The sequence below is a fragment of the Canis aureus genome, chromosome 6 (genome assembly GCF_053574225.1).
Source record: "Canis aureus isolate CA01 chromosome 6, VMU_Caureus_v.1.0, whole genome shotgun sequence".
Classification (NCBI taxonomy): Eukaryota; Metazoa; Chordata; class Mammalia; order Carnivora; family Canidae; genus Canis; species Canis aureus.
The window spans coordinates 48,533,807-48,557,987 of NC_135616.1; the positions used below are offsets into that span (position 1 = coordinate 48,533,807).

General features: G+C 37.7%; 1 protein-coding gene and 1 long non-coding RNA gene across 7 annotated transcripts in view; one reads left to right on the plus strand and one right to left on the minus strand.

Moving 5' to 3' along the window:
* Positions 1-24,181, plus strand: part of RGS7 (regulator of G protein signaling 7) — a 581,352-nt gene that overhangs the window by 300,471 nt on the left and 256,700 nt on the right. For 5 of the 6 annotated variants that reach the window (XM_077901487.1, XM_077901490.1, XM_077901486.1 and 2 more), the window contains exon 3: positions 19,368-19,464. The exons of the other annotated variant lie outside the window; for it this stretch is intronic. In XM_077901487.1, the coding sequence (XP_077757613.1) occupies positions 19,368-19,464 (97 nt within the window). The remainder of the gene's footprint in view (positions 1-19,367; positions 19,465-24,181) is intronic. 6 annotated transcript variants of the gene reach the window in all.
* LOC144316047 (uncharacterized) lies at positions 185-22,285 on the minus strand. The gene is made up of 3 exons (XR_013381838.1): positions 22,014-22,285; positions 16,908-20,332; positions 185-446 (listed from the first exon to the last, which is right to left on the minus strand). It is a non-coding gene; the product is annotated as an uncharacterized LOC144316047 (long non-coding RNA).

Below are 24,181 nucleotides of genomic sequence, written 5' to 3' on the forward strand. Positions count from 1 at the left end.
CACCCAAAGTAATCTTTATTTGCAGCAAATGGGGAGATCATGGGGAATAATTTCCAAAGCCATGACTCCCTGAGCAGAGACGAGGGAGTTCTTTTTGTTTAGGATTTAGGATGAATATTCAGAAAGGGTAGCTTTGTTATCACCTATAAAGGTTGTGCAGGCATAATTAAAAAAGAGGCCCATATGTACATCAAACATTATGTTAATGAACCTTGTGCTCCCCCCTGAGGCAGAGACTTTAACATTAAGATGAAGCAGAGGTGACTGTTGGACAAGGAGAAGGGACAATGGGCATGTTTTGAGAGTCCACATAAACTGGATGGAGTCCTGGTCTCCTTATGTCAGATAAGGAATGTAGGGCCTTGCTTGTTCATAGGCTGTCAGCCTATCAGTTGACCTTGAGTCCAAGCTTCTGCAGAGAGAGCTAGTAGATTTGTTCATGGGATCTGAAAAGAAACAATAACCTGTTAGAAACAATTCACTGAAAAATGAGCTTTAAGTTTTCTGCTACTTTCAACTTCATTAATCCTGTGGGTATTAATAATAATTATTATTAATTAATAATCAAAACGGAATAAAGTCATTATAGCCACTCAGGTAATAGGACATTTTCACTTCAGAGTAGGCACTTCTGGAAATAGTGTCATGTCAGAGTTTACACAAGAAGAGGAAAGGGAAGCAAACATTGACAAGCATACGTTTCATCAAGGAATTAGAATTCTCATCTTATGGGAAAGGAGGTTAAGGCTCAGAGAGGTGAAACTACAGTTGACCTTGAATAACATGAGTGTGTACTGTACGTGTCAACTTACATGCAGATTTTCTTCAGTAAATACATCCAGTGCTGTAAATGTATTTTTGTCTTCTCTGTGATTTTCTTAGTAACATTTCCTTCACCCTAGCTGACTTTATCATAGGAATACAGGATATAATACATACAACTCACAAAATATGTGTTAATCAACTGTTTATGTTATCGGTAAGGCTTCTGGTCACAGTTGGCTATTAGTAGTTAAGTTTTGAGGGACTCAAAAGTTATATGTGAATTTTCAACTGTGTTTAGTGGAGGTGTAGGTCAGTGTCTGTGGCCCTCATGTTGTCCAAGGGTCAACTATACTTTCCTAGAATTGTTCAGCAAATGATAGAACTGAGAGTTCCACTTGGTTCTCCTGGACAACAAAGGTCGTAAACCTCCCCCTCCTAGATCCCAAAGTTTTATATTCATGAGAGTATCAAAATGTTAAGGCAGCAGGTACAGTTTTAAGAATATATTCAATATTTTCATTTTTCCTTTAAAACAATAAAAGTCAAAGGTGTTGTTTTCTTTATTCCAGCTACAAAAAGTAAAGTTCACAAGCTATTCTTGACTGGTGGAGACCTGCAGAAATTGATGATTCCCAGTGGAGGGTGTTTCAGACTATCTTGGAGTCCCTGTGGGGCTTACACTTGCCAAAGGGGGAAATTACTGTCAATAGTTCAACATCATTGTGGTTTAGTATAATCGTGCAGATGGATTCACAGCTATGTATCCTTGGGCAGGTCCCAACCTGCTGAGTCTCTCTTCTCCCTCAGTAGCATGAAGACAATACCATATGAGGTAAATTTTGAGCATAACTATCTCCCCTCACCCCCTCAGCTGACTTCTGGTGAATATTTATACTTTGGAAAGAGTTACCACTTAGTATATTGTTTAAAATATGCTCTTTACAAGTTTGTTTACAATACCTAATATTTAAATTGTAAGTAATTATTAAATGTATGTTAAGTTGTATTTGCCTCTTTTAAAAATTCCGTTACATAACCTACATAACCTTTATAAATATCTGCAAGTAGCAGTGATTAAACTCATGTCAGCACTTTGTGGAGGACATGTTATCTCTACATTATCAGGAACTTAATAAGGCTTCATGTATAAGAACCCCCTGTCTTTTCTGACTGATAGTTGTTGAGGAGCTATCACTTTATATTTAATCATATTGAATAATCCCTAATTTTCAGTTGTTGTGGATATGTAATGAAATAATGTGTATGGAGTACCTATGCTGTGTTTAGTGCACAATAAATGTTATTTTCCCCTTTCATGTATCAAGCCTAGTTAAAAGTTCTATAGACTCCTAACACTTAAGATTAACCCCGTAAGTATTATAGTCCATGTTGAGGTGGTTTTTGAGTATATGTGTTTCTTGTTGGAATACCCTTAGCTATAATTCTTACTAAGGTCCTTACTATTTGTCAATAGACATTTGATTACACAAACAATGAAACAACAAAAAGACTAAACAAAAATTGTGTGTGTGTGTACGTGCACATGCACATACATACATATGTATTGTTAAAGATAAACTGAGGTGTGTTAAAAATCTTAAGAATTTGAGCAAAAATCGATTCTGACAGGCCATTGCCAAACCAGAACTGGCAGCACTCTGCAGATGGAAACTGGGAAAGACATACAGACAAGGTACAGAATCAAAGAAAGGAAATCGATCAACTATAACTTAAAGCCTACTTGGCTGTTTGTGATTGGCTGTCCTTAGCATTTGCCTTATTTAGGAAAGGGTAGTTGGCTGACTGTGATTGGTTGGCCATATGTTTCAATTTCTTAACACTGAGGTATTTACAAGCTTAAGTTTTGGTTTGCTTACATAGGCCACCAAAGCCATAGGGCCACTTTGGTCTAATAGCCTCCCTGTTTAATTATTAATTAAGAGAATAAATATTGACTAATTAATAAAATTGATATTAATTTAAAAGGTTCTTAATTATTAATTAAGACAATAAATTAACATGCACATATATAGACGGTATGTCAAATCCCAAACACTTGGAGATAAGAAACATAATAAAAATTCTAAATATTGTATTTATTTGAGAGAGAGAGAGAGAGAGAGAGAGAGCGCGCGCGCATGAGAAGGAAAGGGGCAGAGGGAGAAAATCTCAAGCAGACTCCCTGTTGAGCATGGAACATGATGTGGGGCTTGATCCCAGAACCCTAAGATCATTAACTGACCCAAACTCAGCCACTTGACCAACTGAGCCACACAAGCACCCCAAAACATAATAGAAATTTTAAATCATACCTAATTCAGTAGGCAGTGTGGAGGCACTGAAGGTTTTTAAGTGTGTGGTTAGTGGTAAGGGTACATACAGTGAGCCCACTGGTGTGATTTGACCTGTGCTTCAGAAAAACTGATCTGGCAGGATTATCCAGAAGGAAATGACTGGAGGAAGCGGTGGCTAGAAATGGGAGAGTAATCAGGAATGTATAGCTGCGTGTGGGTGGGGTAGTGACATTTATGATGGCACAGTAGTAAGAGAAAAGGGATCAGATGTGAAAAAGTGTGTGTATTGATGTGGGGGTGAAGAGGGGTTGTCAGAAATCAGACTTCCCTGAAACTGCAGCAGGCTATTGGACAGTGGTGTATGCACATAACAGCATGTATGTGAGTGTGTGAGTGTATCACGGGGCACATTTTTAAGCCATCACTGAAATGTAGATTTGTGTATTGTATGGAAACCCATCTACTCCAGAGTGGTTCTTCTTTACCCTCATACTACTCACAACACTACTAACTCACAACACTACTACACCAGATGTATGGTTTTTTTTCCACATCAAATAATTCTTTAAGACATCAGCTGAGTGTTCTGCAATTCAATTCAACTGTGACACTAACTGGAGTTAGTGCAGACCCCACAGGTTAAGGAGTCAGTCCCTGGAGATTGCCACTACCTTAGATGTTAATCACAAGTAGGGGGTCCCAAGGTTACTCACAACTTCTGAACTTTGACCTTTCCCCCTTGTATTCAGTTATTTACTAGAACAGTTTACAGAACTCAGGTAAATTCTGTCCTAAGAACAGAAGCCCCTGTCCCCTTGGAGTTGAGATGTGCTATATTCCCAGCATGTAGATCTGTTCACCAACCTAGAAGTTCCCTGAACCCCATACTGCTGGGGTTTTTGTGGGGGCTTCATCACCTAGGTATGGTGGATCATTAACTCCATTTCCAGCCCCTCTCCTCTGAAGAGTAAGGGGGTGGAACTGAAAATTCCAAGCTTCTAATCATGGCTTGGTCTTTCTGGCAACCAACCTCTGCCCAGGAACCTATTAAGAGTCATCTTATTAGAACAAAAGATACTCTTTCACTGGGGAAATTCCAAGGGATGTAGGAGCTCTATGTCAGGAACCCAGCGCAGAGACCAATATATATTTTTTGTATTATTTCATTCCTGTGCTTTAAAAACACGAACATCTCATTAACAACCATCCACCCACCAAAAAGATGCATACAAATTCCCATATACATACAATGTGGAGGAAGATCTTGTTCTCCTCTGTAGCTGCAATTCCCAGTTTATCACAGCTGTCCCCTTAATGGCACCTCCACTTTGATTACCTTCACCTGAACTCTTTTTTCCATTCATACAACCATGTGTTGCATAATTACACTAAGCCATATTTTACCTTCCTTCTTTGTAATGCTAGGTAATTGTCCAAGGTTAATTTCTATTTTCTCTGCTTGACATAGAGCTCTGTTGTTACCTTGGCAACATATGCATTACACAGCATGTGATACTGTGCTTTGTAATAAGGAACATTGGCTTAGAGGAGAAAAGTGCTGTGTAATGAAAGAATGCATCCTGGCAAGGTTTAAACACATAAAGGACATTGAGATCGTTCCCAGCCTTTTAGGTGAATTGATGCTTTTAGCATTTATATCTGTTTCATCAGTATTTTCTATCTGCACTTTAGCCATATTCACTAGAAGAAATGGAATGCATTTAGGAACTGAATAAGTTAGTCAATATGAATGAAAAAAAAAACTTCATCATAAATTTTATATACACATTCAATCAATCCTATTCCATTTCCCAGGAATGTGACTTAGTTTTTAGCAGTATATGGTGTTATACATGTGCATAACATGCAAGGAAGCACATTACTGGTTATAGAGAATAGACAGTTTTTGCCTGTGAGACGCTGTCATAATGTGGCTCCTTTTTGCATATATTGCAGGTCAATTAAACCCCTGAGACCTTAACAGTTGTAAACCTCACACACCTTATGGAGTCTGGAAGGGAAATGTGGTTGATCTAAGGACTATTCCTTCAAACCAGTATTAAAAATGATTACATTCCAGGGCACCTGGGTGGCTCAGTCCATTAAGCTTCCAACTCTTGATTTGGGCTAGGTTGGGAGCTCAGAGTCCCTGCTCAGCAGGGAGTCTGCTGGAGGTTCTCTCTCCTTCTCCCTCTGCCTCTCCCACTTATACTCTCTTTCTCTCAAATAAAGAAATAAATCTTTAAAGGAAATGATTACATTCCATAATTATGTTAGACACACAAATATAAATAATATAATAATTAATTATGACATTACTTGAACTGTTTTTGGAACAGTGCATGTGCTTCTGACAGAAGCCAAATACATTTAGGATTTCAGATTAGGATTTCTGACTAGTGTCATGAAAAAACTACAAGCCAACCATAGTTGCTGAGTCTGCTGTGACTTTCTGAAGTCCAAGTTGTCTATACACAGGTTATCTAGCAATAAGTAAGACAAGCTTCTTTTTTTTTTTTTTTCATTTATTCATGAAATTGTTGAGAACTGTTGTCAGGAAGAAGGCATCCAGGAGTTCTGATTTCCTTGGTATGGAGAAAATAGAATCATGGGGGATATAAAAGAAAGTTACTGGACTAGAAGTTATCCATTTGCATGTCTAGGCTTAGACCTACTTTGCTTAAGGATTTTATATAAACTAATCCACCATGCATCCTAATTTCTCTTTTGAGAGTATAGAAGAATGAGTGAGCAGTTGCACTAAGCCCTGTATATGGAGCTTTCTTTCATAGATGGATCAGCCAGGAGGCAACTTTGCCAACTCCCTATGCCAGCCTTGCACATGTAAAGGATGAACCAGAAAAGTCACACTTAAGTTTTCTCTTCTTAAGAGCTGACTGTTCAGTGGGTTGGGAAGATCAATATGCCAGTTCTGAAAAATAAAGTCCATTTCAACTTTATAGTGCCTTGAAATGGCAGCACTAGTAAAGGTACAGTTAAAGGGGAAATTCTTTTCCTTTTGTCTTTCTACAAGTTACTCATAGATCTCAAAAGAATTCTAAGAAATTGAAATTTAAAAATCAATCTATGAAATAAGTAAACGAAGGAATATTACACAGAGGAAAGGGTCAAGCTCCACAGCAGCAAAAACACATTTAAAGCCTTGAAAAGCATGAAAAACATAAGGCAAATAGCCAAATCACCATTCAGGTATTTATTTTTAGTGTGTGCATCTGAAGTAGATGAACCATCATTGGCATGATTATGCTTTTGTCCTTCTAAAGTGCTTTTGCCTTAAATTCAGGTTATGATCCTTTTTAAAAAATGTTTTTGAATGAGAGTCACAGTCAGGATATTAATTCTTAGACTAAGCAGACTGGATGAACCTCTGCTAACTCTAATCCTATACAGGTATCCCTGCTTTTAGAAAGTTCTTTTTATGCCACTTTGCTCTTATGAAAGACCTACATTAGTACCTGTTTTTACTAACCAAAATAAATCCGAAGATGATTTTTGCTTTTGCCAAAAAAGGCAAAAAGTGAAGTATTCAGCACCCTTTCTGCAGCAAGCCCTTACAGAGGCAGCAGTCACCCCAGGCAGCAAGAGTGGCACCACCTCGTGCCATTCTCGGAAACTGCACCATCACACCACCAGAGGTTTGAATTGTATCTGTGACCATCTATGCTTTATGTTCATTTATTTTGTATATCTGTTGGCAAAATGTGGGCTAAGTTTTCATAAAAGCCTAAGAGAGGTTACTTTGGGGGTCTGGAAATGTTCAAAAAACTTTCCTGATAAATTAGTGGTAATAGTTTCTTCACTTAAAGCCATTTCATCTTACAAGAGGTTTTGTAGGAATGCTACTTTCTGATAACAGAGGGGAACCTATATGTGGTGGAGGTGACTAAAGCTCATCCTTTCTATCACTCCTGGCAAATCTACACTAAAATTGTCCCAGAGACATCTCTGGGCTTCCATTTTACAAAAGAACATACCATAAAGTAATTTACTTAAGTAATATATCATGGTATCACATCATTATAAATATTTTTTAGCCCTTTTGTTTACACTTAATCCAAAGCCCTCGTGTTTCTTCTCAGTGGAAGCAGAGCACAGCTATTGCTTGTAGCTCCAAAAATAGCACACCATGCACTAACTGAGGGAGCCCATTGTATGTGATAAATTAACTCTCTGCTATGCATTGGGAATGCTACTAGTCCTCTACTAACCTTGAGAGAATTGAGAAAATAATCACATATTCTGAAGGCTTAATTCTCTTACAAAACTCCTGTTGAGAAAGGAGGCTGGGAAGGGCATGACTTCATCTTATATTGTCCTTTGAATTTTTACAAAAGAAGCATCTAACCCAGGTGAACTTGCACATCAATGAAACCACTGGATGAGCATCTTTTCCTCATCCTTAGAAGGGACCTCAAACCTCTGTCTCCTTGTCCCTGGCAAGAATGTTTATACTCGAGGTTTTCAAGAAGACATATGGGCAGAGAGCTGCCCAGTGGTTCCAGGTTGGAAAAACAGTGCATTCCAGGGTGAACACAGGTCCCTTGTTTCTCTAACTCAGAAAGTTCACCATGTTTTCCCACCATGATCAGTGTCTCTTATGTTCCCTCACTCAAAGGGTCCTTCTGGTCTTGAACCTCTTGATTATTTTCTGTATCTGAGCTCTCCCTGATGGTGAATGGACTCTGAGACCCCTTCCCCTCACATTCATAACTCTAACCTGACTAAGGGGATATAAAGGACAAAAAAAAGTATAAAATTAATCAAAGATCAAGCTCCTACTTTTTACTTTACCACTCAATGTTTGATTTTTTGAAATCAGAATTCAACTTCACTTAAGAAGACTCAGGGACATGTATGTGCTCAGTGACTTAAGGATGATATTCATAATTATACTTGATAGTTTTTGTAACTATATATCATATACATATAATCTATTTTATCCTCATTGAACATGAGAGATAAGTAGAATTATTTCCATTTAATGAATAAAGACACAAAGATTTCAAACAGGAGGCTTCCACATGAAAATTGAAGTAATATGTCTCCCAGCTGAATCTCTAACTTAGCCTCATTTTATTGTTTCACATTTGGACTGGACTACTACATACACCCTCTATTGTCTCTAGAGCCTGGGCTAACTATGGAGCTTTACTTGTTCAAATTAATTGTACAGACTTCTTGCCTCCTATGTTCTATCCCAGTGTTCCCAATATTATTCCACATAATGCCAAGCATCATTATTAAAATTGTGTAGTGATGAGAGACCTTGAAAGAACTTTCAGATCTTTCTCTGAGAACCTCTATAGATTCTTATGGTATGAATAATGAATGTGTGGTAATATTTTTCATAGAATGATGAAACACAGCATCCATATTCCTATGTTTACTTTTACTAGGTTGATTTCTACACTGTTATCCACTTTATCCCCTAGCCAAAAATATTGTTATGTAGGCTTCATAATATGAGAACTCCTTAATGAGGCTAAGAGGAGGAAAAAGGAAGGTAAAATAAAGTCAGTTTTTATTGTCTTTCTTGTTATTTCAAATTCAGTGTCATATTAATGACATTTTTGCTCACAGATATTGGATGTTTATTGAATTTGTGGAAGACTGGACTTCAGTGCACTTTAAAGTTTATAGATAACTTCATGTTGAAACTGAATTATAAATTAAATAATTTGTTTTAACATAACAGCTAAAATGAATCAATGTCTCATGATTTAAATTCCATCTTTCTTTCATAACCATTCCTGTCTCTGTTACTCTTATGAATACTTATGAATTTATAGTCGTCAAATCTTTTTGAAGCCATTCAGCTTTTTCTGTATCAAGTGAAGATTTCAATGACTCTGATAATTTTAACATAAATTTTTTATCTAAGAACTCAAAAATATATCAGAGGTGATACCTCTTTGAGCAAAAGGTATGAATGTTCTTAAACTATGCTTGGAAACTTTAACATTAGTGATCCCTGAAAACATAGGTACCTAGAAAACAGTGCTGGGTGGATTTCTCCTGAGGGATAAATCTGAGAGGTGAACAATCATTAGCAGAGAGAGAAAAGATGAAGGGCAAAGTCAATGATGGAAGCATCATTTGTTTTAACACGTTCTAGGCATGAAATTTGCAACTTTGTGAGGTGTTTATAGAATCACAGGTGCATTCCAGGCCTTTAGCAAATGTGGCATTTTCTGAATCACAAAACACCATGAAGAGAGCTTTCTTTCTGCCACTGGTTAAATCTCTAATCCCAATCACTTTGTGTGGTTGGCTGAGATGCTGTACAAGAGTGTTCTTAATCTCTGGTTTTCAGTGAAGGAGAAAGCATGTATTTCTGTTCTCTCAAGTGTGAAGGTATTGGAGAAAGGGAGAGTTTATTTCATAGGCTCCTAGGAATGGATCTGTGGTACCTAGTGGCCAGCAGTCAACCAAACTTTATAATTATCAGACAGGGTTGGCACTGCTGAAGGAGGTGCTCTATGCAGAGCTATGCAAGAGGGCAGATCTCCTTATCTCATAAAAGAGATGAGACAGGGTCAGAATTTATACATTTATGTACTATAAATATGATAAAGTCTTAGTCACTAAATTCTGGAACTTTATGATGAGAGCATGTATTTTATTTTATTTTTAAATTTTGTTTTGTTTACTTATTTTTTTTTAAGTAGGCTTCATAGTGGACTTGGAACCCAACATGGGGCTTGAACTCATGACCCTGAGAGTAAGACCTGAGCTTGAGACCAAGAGTTGGGCACTCAACCCACTGAGGCATCCAGGGCGCCCCAAGGGCATGTCTTTTAAACTAGAGTGAAGCAAATATTGAATAATAGGAACTATGACTTCAGGTAGTAGGTAATTTAGTTACAGAATTTATTACCCAAGAAGCCACGAAACTTAAATGGCTTCAAAAAGATTTGAATGAATTTATGAATAATGATGGCATTCATGGCTATAAAGAGAAGCCAAGATTTAATCAAAGAACTGAAACACTAGAGTAATTCTTACATTCCAAAGCCATTGTTGAGCTGTTGTACTCTGTGACAGTATTATGAGTCCCCTTCCCTTAGTGAGACTATGTTAAAATGGCCAGCTAGGTGGAGAACCCTTTGGCATCTCTTGTTGGCCCTTCCTGCTAAATATCAGAGGAACTGCCTTTTTCTCTCACACAAAACAATGGCTGTCTTTAGATAATTTGTTTCCTAAGTATTTACCAACAAGTTATTTTAAGAGAATGAGTATCCTATCTTTGCTAAACCCTAGAGGTTGAGGTATTTCAAGTTAATTCCAGAAGCTAAAATAGGGAAAGAGCTCATCTGGAATCAAGGATCTGCATCAATGAGAAGGTTATCATGAAAGACTTTCCACTTATCAGGATTTCTCCTGTGCCCTGAGTAAGGGCTAATGATGAAACTATTGATTCTGTCTACCAGTGTGATAAGGATGTGTGACTAATTTAAAAAGAATCTAAACAGTTTAGTCCATTAGCTCTGAATTTAAAAGACAGGGGGGTGGGGGAAGGTAATTTCTAGGTAGACCAGTTTAGTTGCTGAAGACTATGAGCCATTGCACAGAATGATTATATATAGTATATTATAGCAGGAAGCTGGGGACATTTGACCCTTAAATGAGTGACAATAGATGTTTGAATAAAGGGCTTGCAGGATAAGATTTTAATCCCATTAAAAGTGAGCATTCTCAATCCAAAACTCTAATGAGAAAAAATTGTAAAGGTAATACACGCTCATGGTTAAAAAACAAATGGCATACAAATAGCACAGAAATATATACAGCAAAAAATAGAGGACCTCTGGCACCAATTGTTTATGGTCTATACCCCAAATGGCAAAATAGCCAAGGAGGGCTCATCATCAAAATATTTATACTCTAAAAGGAATGATAAATAGGTACAGAATTAACATATATAAGTCATATAAAGTAAGGTGGGAGTAAATATTGAAAAATAATTATAATAAAGTTATCTATGAGTTCCAAAGGAGCTATGATTATATTCAGTTGAGATGACAGAGACAGATGAAAGTATTAGGAAAGATTTCAGTAAGAAAGTTAACATTGAAATTATCCTAGAAGTTTAACCAGATTTCCCAAGACAAGCTAGGAAAAAGAAGAACATGGATGGCAGAAGGAATAGTATGGGTGAAGATGAGGCAGTGAACCATGGCCAGGCATGTGTGGAGCATGAGGTGTGGTGAGGAGAGTAGAGTTACAAGGCTGGAGTGATTGTCTCGGACCTTACTGTGGAGAAAGTTGGGTTCATGGGGTTGTCAGGTCAATCAAAATTTTTAATAAAGGGTGACATCCTCAACTCATTCCTGAGTTAATTTGTCAGTTGAGTGGACTAGGGTAGGTGCAAACAGGAATCCATTACAGAGAAAATATCAAGCAGGCTATCCATGAACTAAGTGATGACAGCAGTGGAAATATATTTGGGAATTACTGCAACCTTTAGAGAGTAGGTGGAGAAGGAGAAGGATTCCTGTAAAGGTCACCACTGTCAGCAAGAGTCCAGCTCATCCTCATCTTGAAGCCAGGATGAAGCAATTGATTTCAGATTCGAATGTCCTGCATCCTTCTTCTCTTTCCATCACTTTATCTTGGTTACCCTCTAGGCTCAGCTCAGTCTTATCTTTCTCAATGAAGCCTTTTCCGGTATTTCAGGAGACTCTGCGTTTTTTACCTCATGAGCAAATACTGCCATGGTCAAATATTATATATAAATTAGCCAAGAGCTTCTTTACCTCTTACAGCTGTGAAAACTACTTCTGTTGATTTGCTTGTCTGCCCCATGATTCTTCTCTGCATCACTTTTCTTTGGCTCTCTATTATTACGAGAGGGTATCTCTCTTTCGCTCTCTCTCTCCCTCCTAAACTACTCTTACATTTTTTTCCTACTATATAACTCTATCCCTCTGCCTTTCAATAGGTTTTTCTTATTGAATAAAGCTATCGTGAACACCATTGTTTTGTCTGCCAGCACCCCTCCCAACCTCAGTCCCCCAACATTATAGAGCAGAATTTTGGCCCAAAATTCAGATATGGGAATGAGAGGGAGAAGCATTTCTTCTTGGATATCTGGGGTGTAAACTATAAAACTCAGAAGGTTGGGGCATCAGGTTTCCTGCTCTGTGCATTGGAGAACTAGGAGAAGCTTCTAGTCAGTGGAGAAATGTGAGACAGACATGAGAGGGGCCAAGATGGAATGCAGAGAGAATGTTCTACAAGTCAGTTGTGCCTGAAACCCGTTCACATTCTGATTTTTCAGTTACACAAAACATCCCACAATGCTTACAACACATTTCCTTGTTTGTGACATTTTAAGTCAGAATTCTATCACTTGTAAGCCAAGTAATCCTAACAAATCTAATGAACATAGGTTTTAATTTATCTATTTATTTATTGAGAGATTATATTCCTTTATATAGATGAGAGAATTGCTTTACTTAAAAATAAATGAAAATGGCATCCATAAATCAGAAAAAAATACTTCCTGGGGCTCCTGGGTGACTTAGTCTGTTAAGTGTCCGACTCCTGATTTCGGCTAAGGTCATGATTTTAGGGTTGTGAGATCAAGCCTGGTGTGAGACTCTATGTTGAGCATGAAGCCTGCTTGAGATTCTCTCTCTCTTTCTCCCTTTTCCCTCCATCCCTCGAAAAAAGAAATAAAAAGTCTATTTCTGTAAAATCACAAGTATAAAATCTCTACCTTTTTAAATTAATTACTGCTTTTGAAAAAAATAAATCTTCATTCAAGATGAACTAGGACAGATTTACATGTAACTAGATTTTATGTGTGTATTTTTTAGTCATAATTATTCATGAAGATGGTAGCTTTTTCATAGGAAAAAGTAATTAATCCTGAGTTGAGATACTGACTACCGTCAACAGTAACATGAGGGAAAATCATACCAATTAGAAGCAGCTTTAATTGAATTATTGTAGCAGAAAACAGTTTGGGTTGCAAATTTTAATCTCATTATTCTTATTTAACCTTCATTAGAGGCTGACTCTGCTTTCTCGCTGTCACCACTGAATTCATAAGTGAAAATCATATTCTTCTTTAGCAAAGCTTCTTGGAGGAGGAAGAATTATAGGGAAGTTTAAATTATGTAATACCTGCCACCACCTAGTTGTCTAAGATATCTGAGAACCACTTGACTCATCGTTTCTTCTCATAGCTAGCACTTAAAATGATGGTGGCACACAATAATTTGAAAGTATGTGCACACAGCAAAAAATCCATTCAATATGCCCATTCAAGCTCTCATTTATGTTTCCAAATGCCTGTGCTTAATGGTGAATTACAATAAGTAATTGGAAAACTTCCTTTGAGATTTTGATTGATTCATTTCTCTTTCAGAACTACAGAGTATGAAATGTTTTAACTTTTTTTCATACAAATATTTCACCTACAGTCAGGGTGTCTCTGTAAAGCTATTGGCTGATTGAAATCAATTGTACTGATATTATCATAAAGTGATGCAAATATAGCTACAAGTAAATTTAATTAAACTCCTTTCATTGTTTAGAACATTACAAAACTAGAAAGGTTTTAAGGCAGTAATTTTTCTTTTCATAGGGATGTGGGAGTCTCCTGTCTGGCGGGCCCCTTTTGACTAAATAGTAATACTCCTCAAAGATGTACCTGCGTAATCTGCTTTCTCTTTCATTCTACCAAGCGTGAGGGTGGGCACTGTTTAACCTGAGCAATATTTGAAATACATCACAAGCATTGAAGTGACATCTCAACTATTCCAGAGGAAAGGCTAATTATGAGATCTTGGAAAAAGAGCAGTGTGTTGAAAGCAGTGCCTTTCGTCTCAAGAGCTTATGCCTGACAGTGAACTTGAGTGTCACATCTACAAGTAGGAAGACAGCCTCATAAACAGCCTCTGATTTACCCTCATGTTTTGAAGGGAGAAATTCCTCTAATAAACAAGCTAAAGAATCCCTGCAAGAAATGAAACAAAAATAATAATATTTTAGCTTATTAATATTAAGCTTTTCTGTTCTAGTATTTCTGACTCAGCCTATTTTTTCCAATATTTTTCCTATTTATTTAAACAAATAAATAACATGTTCAATATCCCAAGATGAAGTCTTGAAACAATTTAACTTGCACTTTTGCTTTGGGTCTCAGAAAAATCAAACATGTGCTATAAACAAAGATTTAATGCTTCTCTCCCCTCCTATGTATTAGTAATGCAAAAATGAGTAAGATGAGATTTCTTTTTTTAAGAAGTTCACATCTGAGGGAGAACAGACAGTTATAATAATGAAAATGTGAGGGTTTTGTAATAGAGGTATAAAAAAGTTTTGAACAAGTTGAGCCATAGATATTCACAAAAGTACTTTGCAAGAGACAATTATTTTACTCTTTACACACATAGAGGATTAGTTTGTATACAGGAAAGATTACTTTTGCAAAGAGTATGCAATCTCAATTCAATTTTTTGACTTCAAGAGTCAAATTCATCAAGAAAATATGACAGCAGAGACATTTTCACTTTGTCAAAATGAATGCAATCTCATTTCTCCCTTTCTTCTAAATACTATTTTCCCATAGTTTACATAGTCTTTGCTTACATGCAAAAATATTCTTCTTGACAGTCCCCTATCTTTTGAGGGATAGCACAAACCCAGTCTTTTTTTTTTTTTTAAGATTTTATTTATTTATTTGAGAGAGAAAGAGAACAGGTAGGATAAATGACAGAGGGAGAGGGAGAGGGAGAAGCATGCTCCCTGCTGAGCAGGGAGCCTTACTGACTTGGGGCTCTATCCCAGAACCCTGGGATCATGACCTGAGCTGAAGGCAGAACTTAACCAATTGAGCTGCTCAGGAGCCCCAACAAACCCAGTCTTCTATAAGAAATCTAAAACAGAACTTGTCCATAGGTATCTTTTTCTACGTCGTGATTCACAATAGGTTGCTTCTAATAAATATTTGGCATTTAGCTACAACTGTCTTTGCTAGCTGACTTGTCAATAAAAGAAAAAGGGCATGTGGCTTCCTAGTACAGTGATGAGGGAAGAAACATATTGATGAAGGTGAAGATGATGATGATGATTATAATGATAATATTATGGATAAACCTTTATTTAGCATTGTTTCATCAATCCTCACCCCAGATAAGATGTATAATGCTATTATCTCCATGTTACAGAGGAGAAAACTGAGTCTCAGAATTTTAAAGTAACTTACCTGTTCATATAATTTGCAAGTAACACAACCAGAATTCAAACTTAGATTTGTGTGGCCTCAGTGGTGTTCTTAATCATGTTGTTATTTGCATTGATGTTTATTAAAATGTGCTGGGGAAGCAATTTGTAAAAGATCCTGATCAATTTAATGCGCTCATCTATTTGTCTCTGATAGGGAACTGGCTCTTTGACTTAAGTGAGGAGATTTGCCCAGTTCTGATTATTTCCAGATTTCAGTAATTTTATAGCTAGAAGAAATCTTACTGATCAGATCCCTCCAACTTCTTATTTGAAGGGTGAAGAAGACTCAGAGCGAGCCTCAGTGACCAGGCATGCCCAGCTGTCCTGTCCATAGCTCAGCATTCTGTCATCCTGTGCTGAAATCTTCCTCACCCTAGAAATAGGCTTATGAGATTGAAAACAGTCTAGCCCTTTACAACTCAATGGCACCTTCATGAAGATGACAGATGATAGCTTGATCAATCAATAGATGTGTTTATGTGTAAATATCTTCTTTGGGAATGTTTGAGATATCTGAGTCCTTTGGCCTTAAATTTAAATTGTCCCAAAGAGGGACACCTGGGTGGCTCAGGAGTTGAGCATCTTCCTTTGGCCCAGGGCATGATCCTGGAGTACCAGGATCGAGTCGAGTCCCACATCAGGTTCCCATTATGGAGCTGCTTTTCTCCTGCCTATGTCTCTGCCTCTCTCTCTCTCTCTCTGTGTGTGTGTCTCATGAATAAATAAATAAAATCTTTTAAAAAATAAATTGTCCCAAAGAGTTTTAGTATTTATTGGTGTTACTTTGTACAGTGTCTCATCCCTCTTGCTGCCCAGCTTGCTCTATTAGTTTGTCTGCTTTTAATTCTCTCTCACTTGATTTGCTATTGCAAATAGTGGAAAAGCAGATAACCACGTGTTAAAACCATACTTAAGATAAAAATAAATAGACTCCAAGTGAATTTAAAGGAGGCTTTATTAAATAAGATGGATTTAAAAAATTTATTAATTTACATTTTTTAAGGATTTATTTATTTATAAATAAATATACTCTTTCTTCAGAGGAAGAAAGAGTCCTAAGCAAGCTCTGAGCTGAATGCGTAGTCCAACGCAGGGCTCAGTCTCACAACCATGAGATCACACCCTGAGCCAAAACCGAGAGTTGAACACTTAACCAACTGTGCCTCTCAGGGACCCCAAGGATGTGTTTTTATATTTAAACTTTGGGACCATTTCAGCTTTTAGAAACTAGATTGTTTTTATCTTGGTCTTTGCTTTTGTTGTTGTTGTTGTTGTTGTTGTTGTTTTGTTTGTCTGTTGCCCATTGTAGACCATGGTAAGATTCATGAATAAATCATATCTGCATAAAGATAAAAATACCTGAATACATTTTAATGACCACATTTTCAGTTTAGAACACAAATCCTCTTTCACATGGAGTTTTTTTTCTATTGTGGAAATTATGGCTCAGAACGATTGAAACTTTTAAAATACAACCACAGAGCTCACTTTCAGTTCCCAGATTCCTAACCTCATTCCTTTGGGAATCTAATAAACTGAGAGGCAGTATGACTTTGCAGAGAAAATACCTCTCTTCTCATAGCAACCAACCTTAATTGAGTTCCAACCAGAGGAGATTGTTGCCACATCCTGGGGTGTGCAGTTAGTAACGGGGTCAGAGAGTATTCCCTCTCTGTCTAATATGACTTGGTTTACACTGTTAAACTCATAATCCAAGTATTTATAAGCTGCCAGTTGACAAGGTGAAGCAGCTTTTTCTTCATTCCTGGACACTGTGACAGGTGAATGAATGAAAGGCAAACAGTAACAAAACACAACATCAGAAAAGTTTAACTATTTTCATATTTCTATACTTAGAGAAGATGTGTTTATTACATGAAAAGATTTAGCTATTAGTGGGATCTTTGGAGGGCCAATAGAAAAAAAAAATCCCTTCATTTTCTGAATTCCGAACTTGTTGAGAATCACAACCAAAGCCTAAGGCAGAAAGGCATCATAATATCTCCTGTATTTGCTGATGTATTATTGAAGAATATTTGCACACACATAAACTTTAAACCTGAAACTCAATCCTGACCAGTTGTACTCACTCACTAGGACAGGTTTCTCACACCAGCAGAGTTGGATGTAGCCTTCCCCATGAAAGGGGGATGGGCCCACAACAAATTTCTCATCCCAGCTCTTTCACCTGGTAAGTCAGCCCAGTTTCCCTGGAGTGGCAGGTGTGAGGGGCAGAAAGAGGCAGAGAGTGAGACAGTGGTGCTTCCTCCACATAAAAAAACAAAAAAACAAAAAAACAAAAAAAAAACAAAATAAAACAAAACAAAAACAAAAACAACAAACCAAAAAAAAAAGAAAAAATAACCCTGAGGAGTGGGGAATAAACATCCCTAAGCATTGGGGGTGTATGTGGACATTTGTAGTCCAAGGCTTATTGTCTATGTGTTTTATAGTGTCTACAGTGTTTTATATATGTTGTATCATTTTTTTATTTTATTTTTTATGTTTTATCATTTAATCTTAAAATACATTATCCCCCACCCAGGCCCAACTCCACCGTATGAACATTGTGAAGGTGTTACTATAAATATTATTAACACCACTTAAAGGTGAGAAAGTGGACTTAGAGAGGTTGCTCACCTTGCTCAAAAGTGAACATGAATGGTCACAAGAAAAGCCAAGTCTCATGCAGACCTATCTGACTCAGAAACCCATTCTTCCCACATCTCCAGTTTCCTGTGAGCAGTTTCTTATGTTAATACATCTGGAAACACTTATCCAGGCAAATAAGAATTCTTAGTTGAAAATCCTTGTAAAGCTGTGTTGTTGGGAATTTGGTAATTCACCAATATAAAGTTTAGACTGTGATTTTAACTTTTTTAAACATAATTTTAAACTTACAGAAAAGATGCAAAAATAGTTCAGAGAGTTTCCAGATGCCCTTTACATAGCTTCTTGTAATGTAAACATCTTATAGAATCCTAGCAAAATTACCAAAAACAGAAGATTGATAGTGGTACAACACTATTAGATAAATGACAAACGTTACTCAAATTTTACATTGTTTTCAATATTGACTCTGACATCTTTTGAGGACAGTAACTGTATTCTATTCATTTTCATATCCACAGTGCCCATTGGTAAGTCTGATCTAGAGTCGGTGATCCATAGCTGTTTGTGGAATGAGTGAATGGATGTCAATGAGTGAATGGTTGTTGAGCTCCGTAATACAACTTCTATGTATTTGTGTGTATTAGGCTTGCCACAGGTATAGAAACACACAGGGATTATGATCTGAATAAATGTTAGATCTAAATTCCACAATAGGCTTTGTAAAGTATGATTCTTTAAAACTGTGAAAACTTTTCAAAAGCAAAAGAGAGTGTACTAACTGGATTGAAACAGATACAGCAGAATTTACTAAATGGGCAGAAAGCTACAGTACTACATTCATTTTATCATGAGTGTGTGTGTGTGTGTGTGTGTGTGTGTGTGCATGCATGTGTGTATTTCATATCACATTTCAGTAAATGCCCAGGCAAGAGAAGCAGCAGTTGCTAGCAGTGGGTCCTGCATTTCTAGGCAGGTAAAAGGATTTCTCATTGAACCAAATCATAGAAACTCTCTTTCTGGAAGACGAAATCTACAGAGATGCTTTTAAGGCTTCTATTTTCTTCCTCACTGAGTTCCACAGAGATAACATTGACAAAAGTGAGAGTTTTGCTATGACAGTGAAGCTGACAGCTTCAAAAATAAACACTCTTTTATCTCAACCTTTGTAACCAAAGAATATGAAACCAGGAGAGAGGTAATATTCAAAGCACAGAATTCCTTCTAGTAGCTTAATGGACCTTAAAATGGCCACTTTTCATACTCTTTTCTCTTATTTTAACCAAACTAAAAATATTAACGTGACAAAGTATAGGAAGGCAAAGATATGGCATTGTACTTAGTTGGGCAAGACTGGTATAAAAAGTTATTATGAAAACTGATTTTTCTCAGAAAGTTCAACTTTTAAAAGATTTTAATTATTTTATTATTGTTATTTAGATGGAAGACGTCATAGCTCGCATGCAAGATGAAAAAAATGGAATTCCTATTCGTACTGTCAAAAGCTTTCTTTCCAAGATACCTAGTGTCTTCTCTGGTAAGTGTGCATTCAGTGCAGCACTGTTTTCTCTAGCACCTTTGACATAACTATTTAAAATCAATTCTAGTCACTCAGTATTGAAATTTTCTCTCTAATTATTCAGTAACTCCTTGTGAAATAACCCATACCATGTTCAACATCATGTTGGACCCTTGGAGTAATAGTAAAACAAAACAAAAATCATGACTTGACTTTACTCTGGGTCAGTTGCAGAGACATAATGAACAAATGTGAAATAACAGAAGATGATATTAAAGGTGGATGAAATAATGTGGTATAGATTATATAGAAAGATTAGGAGGATAAGGGATGCCTAGGTGGCTCAGTGGGTTAAGTGTCTGACTGTTGGTCTCAGTTTTGGTTTTGATCTCTAGATCATGTGTTTAAGCCCTTCTTTGGGCTCCATGCTAGGCAATGAAGCCTACTTAAAAAAAAAAAAATAGGATGAAAAAAATCAGTCAGGAAGGGGTTCCTGAACAACAGTGGTGAGCCCAATTTGAAAAGTGAAAAGTCAAAAAAATAATAATAAAATAAAATTTAAAAAAAGAAACTTGAAAAGTCATATCAGCTTTAAGACCACCAACTGTATAGAACTGGAGGTGACCAGGGTGAGAATATGTAGACATAGAAGTGTGCAGAGAAGCTGTAGAGATGGAAAAGAAAGACTTGGGTCAGGATGAGAGTCTTTGAAAGCCAACCCAAGAATCTAATTCTGATGCATGGAAGATGTGGAGATGTGTCATGCTCTCGCAGAGCATGTTATGATGAAGGTGCTCGGGGGAAATTGGTGTTGAGTGAAGGCTGTTGTCACCATGGTAGGTCCAAGGTCTGTGTAGGAATAGTTCGGGTACCAACGTTCCATTATCTGAGGAGTGAAGGAATACAGAGGAAGAAACATGAGCATCTGTTAAATAACTAGACATATAGGCTATAAGAGGACATGACCCAATATTGTTTGGTTTTGTTTTTTAATTGGATGACTGTGAGACTAAGGGATCATTAGTAGAAATAGGGAAACTCCATAGTTTGATTGGAAGTGACTGGAGAAACTCTAGAGAAAATGGTAGTGATGAGTTAGAAATCTGTGCTCTGGCTCCACAAGGCTGGGGATGCCCAAGCTGTGGAACATAGGCATGCTGGGCCCAGGCTAGCATGGCTTGGAGAAGAAGCAGAATCAGACCAGAGCCCTCAGATCTGGTGAGTCAGCAGGGTAAGGAGGCTGGACTGAGCCTGTGGAGGAGATGCATGATGGGGTTCCTGAATGAGGGAGGGTTCTGTGATGCTTCCTTGTGGACAAGGGTTGAAGGAAGCACAGTGGCCAACAGGTCTTCAGCCTTGATGAGAGGTAGTGATTAGGACCAGAATACAAAGAGGCAGGCCCAGATGTTGGTGTTTAGTGGCTGCATTACTCTTTGATGAAAGGGAGAGAGAACAAGGACCAGGCAAAAGCTGCAGTAGGAAGACATTAGCTCTCACAAAATATGCCCTCTTTTTCCTATTACTGCCTTTCATGCCCACTTTGCTCCAGTTTCCGGCTCTTCTTTGATGTTAGCCTGTATTTTCTCACATCTGGGGCTTTACTCCATCTCTTACTTCCTCTCACTGACTCACTTCCTGACTTCAAGGTCATTCTGACTATGAAATTCTGTCCATTCCTTAACAGTTCAGAGAACTCTTTTGAGAAAACTATCCTGAGCCTTCATTCTCTGTGCTCTCACAAAAACTTGTTTTTGCTTCTCTTATAGCAGTTATTATGCTCTATTTTGTGCTACATTTTTGTATAATGTCCTATATCCCCTAGGAAATATTAAGCTCCTTAGAGTCAGCAACTTAGAGAGTTAACTTTGTATCTAAACACAAATATGAAAATCAGTCATATTTTAATGACCAGTGAGAGAACTTACCTCCTTAAATACTGTAATGCAGAAGTTGCAAACTTAAATGCCATCAGAATCCAGACATATAAATGCTGAGTTACCCACCCATCTTCCTGGGAACTGTGGTCAGGTCAATAGTGCATGGCCTTTGTGAAGGCATGGCAGTTCAGGAGTTCTTAATGACAATATCCATAAACAAAAATGACTAAGCAAAAAAATTTTGCTCAACAGATTAAGCTGGGCTGCAAGTTTGAGTTATCTGCTCTCATGGTAAATCTAAAATTTTTGGTTGAGTTCTTCAAGTAGCAATACCTCATACAATTCCAATACAGTACCATAATTTTCTACAGTTCTGATGTAGCATCCTACTGGAAGAATGCTTAATTGACAATATTAAGATCTTAAATAAAAGATAAGATTGGACACATAGATGCAGAATGAACCATGAAGTGCCTGAGGCTTATTTTAATGTTGATTAACATAAGACAACAATGGTAGTTATTACATAAAGAGAATATCAATGACATTTTCATATTAATGTATTTAGTTTCTAATTACCATTGTGTGTTTCCTAGAAAGTTTTCAGGAGGTCTCTGCGTCACAGGTTTAATTACCTGTTTTGCTGTAGATTTAATTGACATAATAGTATTGTGTCTAGTATTTACCAACCTCTTTGTTGTAGTATCACCAAATTATAATGGTCTGAAGCCCCATCTACTTTGCTAGCAGATTTTGATCTTCTGTAGTGATTTTCTTCTCCTGATATTTCTTATAATTATTTGGGATTAATCCTTCTGTTCTTTTGTGAGCCCACTTGCCACCTGCTGCTTGATCTTCTGCCTCTCTCTGCCTTTCCTTCCTCTCTCTAGGCATGCTTCATGTTCTACTGCAGAGCTCCAAAAGAAACAATGATCTGCTAACTTCACTGCCCTTAGCAGAATCAGAAATCAATTGTGATGAATGAGTGATGTCATGTGTGAGAGGAGGGTGATGTGATTCTCAGGAGTCTGTCTTGTTGTGGGCTGTTCTACAGGGGAAAAGAGTCTCAAGTATTGTGTGTCCAGCTCTTTCAGGTTACCCACTAAAACTCCCTAAAGTCTTGATGCTCAAAACATGTCCATGGACCAATAGAATCAGCATCATCTGGAAATTTATTAGAAACGTAGTATATAAGCCTACCCCAGACCCACTAAATCAGAACCTCAATTTTAACACTACAGCTTAAGAAGTACTGCCATAAGCAGGGCAGCAAGGCCAGACTGGGTTCCAGACCAACACCTGTGTTTTACCCAGAGTGTCGGGTACAGTGGCCAACTGGCTTATGCAGATTTTTCTAGAGCTTCAAGGGCTCTGATTATTCTTATTGTTGTTTTTAAGATTTTATTTATTTATTCAGAAGAGACACAGAGAGAGAGGCAGAGACATAGGCAGACAGAGAAGCAGGCTCCCTCTGGGGAGCCTAATGCAGGACTTGATCCCAGGACCCCAGGATCACACCCTGAGCCGAAGGCAGACTCTCAACCACTGAGCCACCCAAGGCATCCCTTATTATTGTTTTTTCTTTTTAAATTTTCTTTCATCTCACCTCAATCAAATCCATCCCAATCCATTCAATGTTTTTTTTGTTGTTGTTTTATTTTTGGTTTTGTTTTGATTGTTTTGTTCATGGAAAGGAGAAGGGATTAGGAAGAAGAATCTAGTTCTTTTATTCTCTACCTAAGAACTTCCTCAGCATCTAAAATTGATGAATGTTAACAGCCATCTGGAGGGAAGGGCACTATCCAGTGACACCTGGAAGGACCTATGCATAATATATATGTAAGGGTAGCCAAGCAGTTCCCCCACCTGCCTCTGGTGAGAACAGCTATATTGTGAAAGTGATAATGCAATCCTGTCCTCTCCCACTATCTAAGATCCAGATCCAGAGTCATGTCAAAGAATATCATTACACAGATAATATAAATGTGATTTGGGCTTTCAGGTTTTTGTTTCATGGCTTTCCCCCTCCTGATAAATGTTTTCCCTTCAGCTAAACATCCAAGCCTTTTTCTAACTATTTAGGTTTTATAACTGTTAATTTCGGCCTTCTGGTTTCTGAGGTGCCAAGATCAGAGGAAAAGTCTTTGGATGAATCCTCCATGCTGATCCTTGAACTGTGGGGTAGGAAATATCTTTGGGTGGATCCAGTCACATTGCTTCTCACAAAATTACTTTCTCACCTGCAGAAGTAACTCAGGCAGTTCTGATTGTTCTGATTGTGGTATGTGACTGGACCCCTCCAGTTTAGCTCTGGCTCAGCTCCCCAGAGCCTGGCCTATCAGTTCTCTTTCCTGGGACTCTTTCTGTTGACTTTCCCAAACTTCAGTTCATTTGTGTGTGTGTCTGGCACTGAGATGATGTAAAGTTGCAGGCTGGATAATGGGCATGGGCATGGGCATTTGCAGAGAAAAGCAAAGCAAGCCTGTCTGCAGATTGAGAGCAATGGAACAGAGGGAGAAAAGAAGCAGAGGACATGAGGCAGAAAGTCCTGGCTTCTGGTTGGCTTTGCAGCCCTTGCCCAGTCTCCTGGGAGACAATGTTGCAGTCATACACCTCCTTTGGGGGTGCACATCTCCCCCAACACACACACAGTAAAACTTCTACCTTTTGTTTAGCTGTGTTCTCTTTCCTTTTCTGTTTCAGACTTTTCCCGCATTTGAAACAGATTCAGTGGGGGAGGTTCTTAGAATGCAAATTTCCAAACTCTAACTGGAGATATTTAGGACTGAGATGTAACCAGGGAATCAGTATTTCTTAGCTAAAAAATATGTATTTATAGGATTGACGTCTTCTAGTCT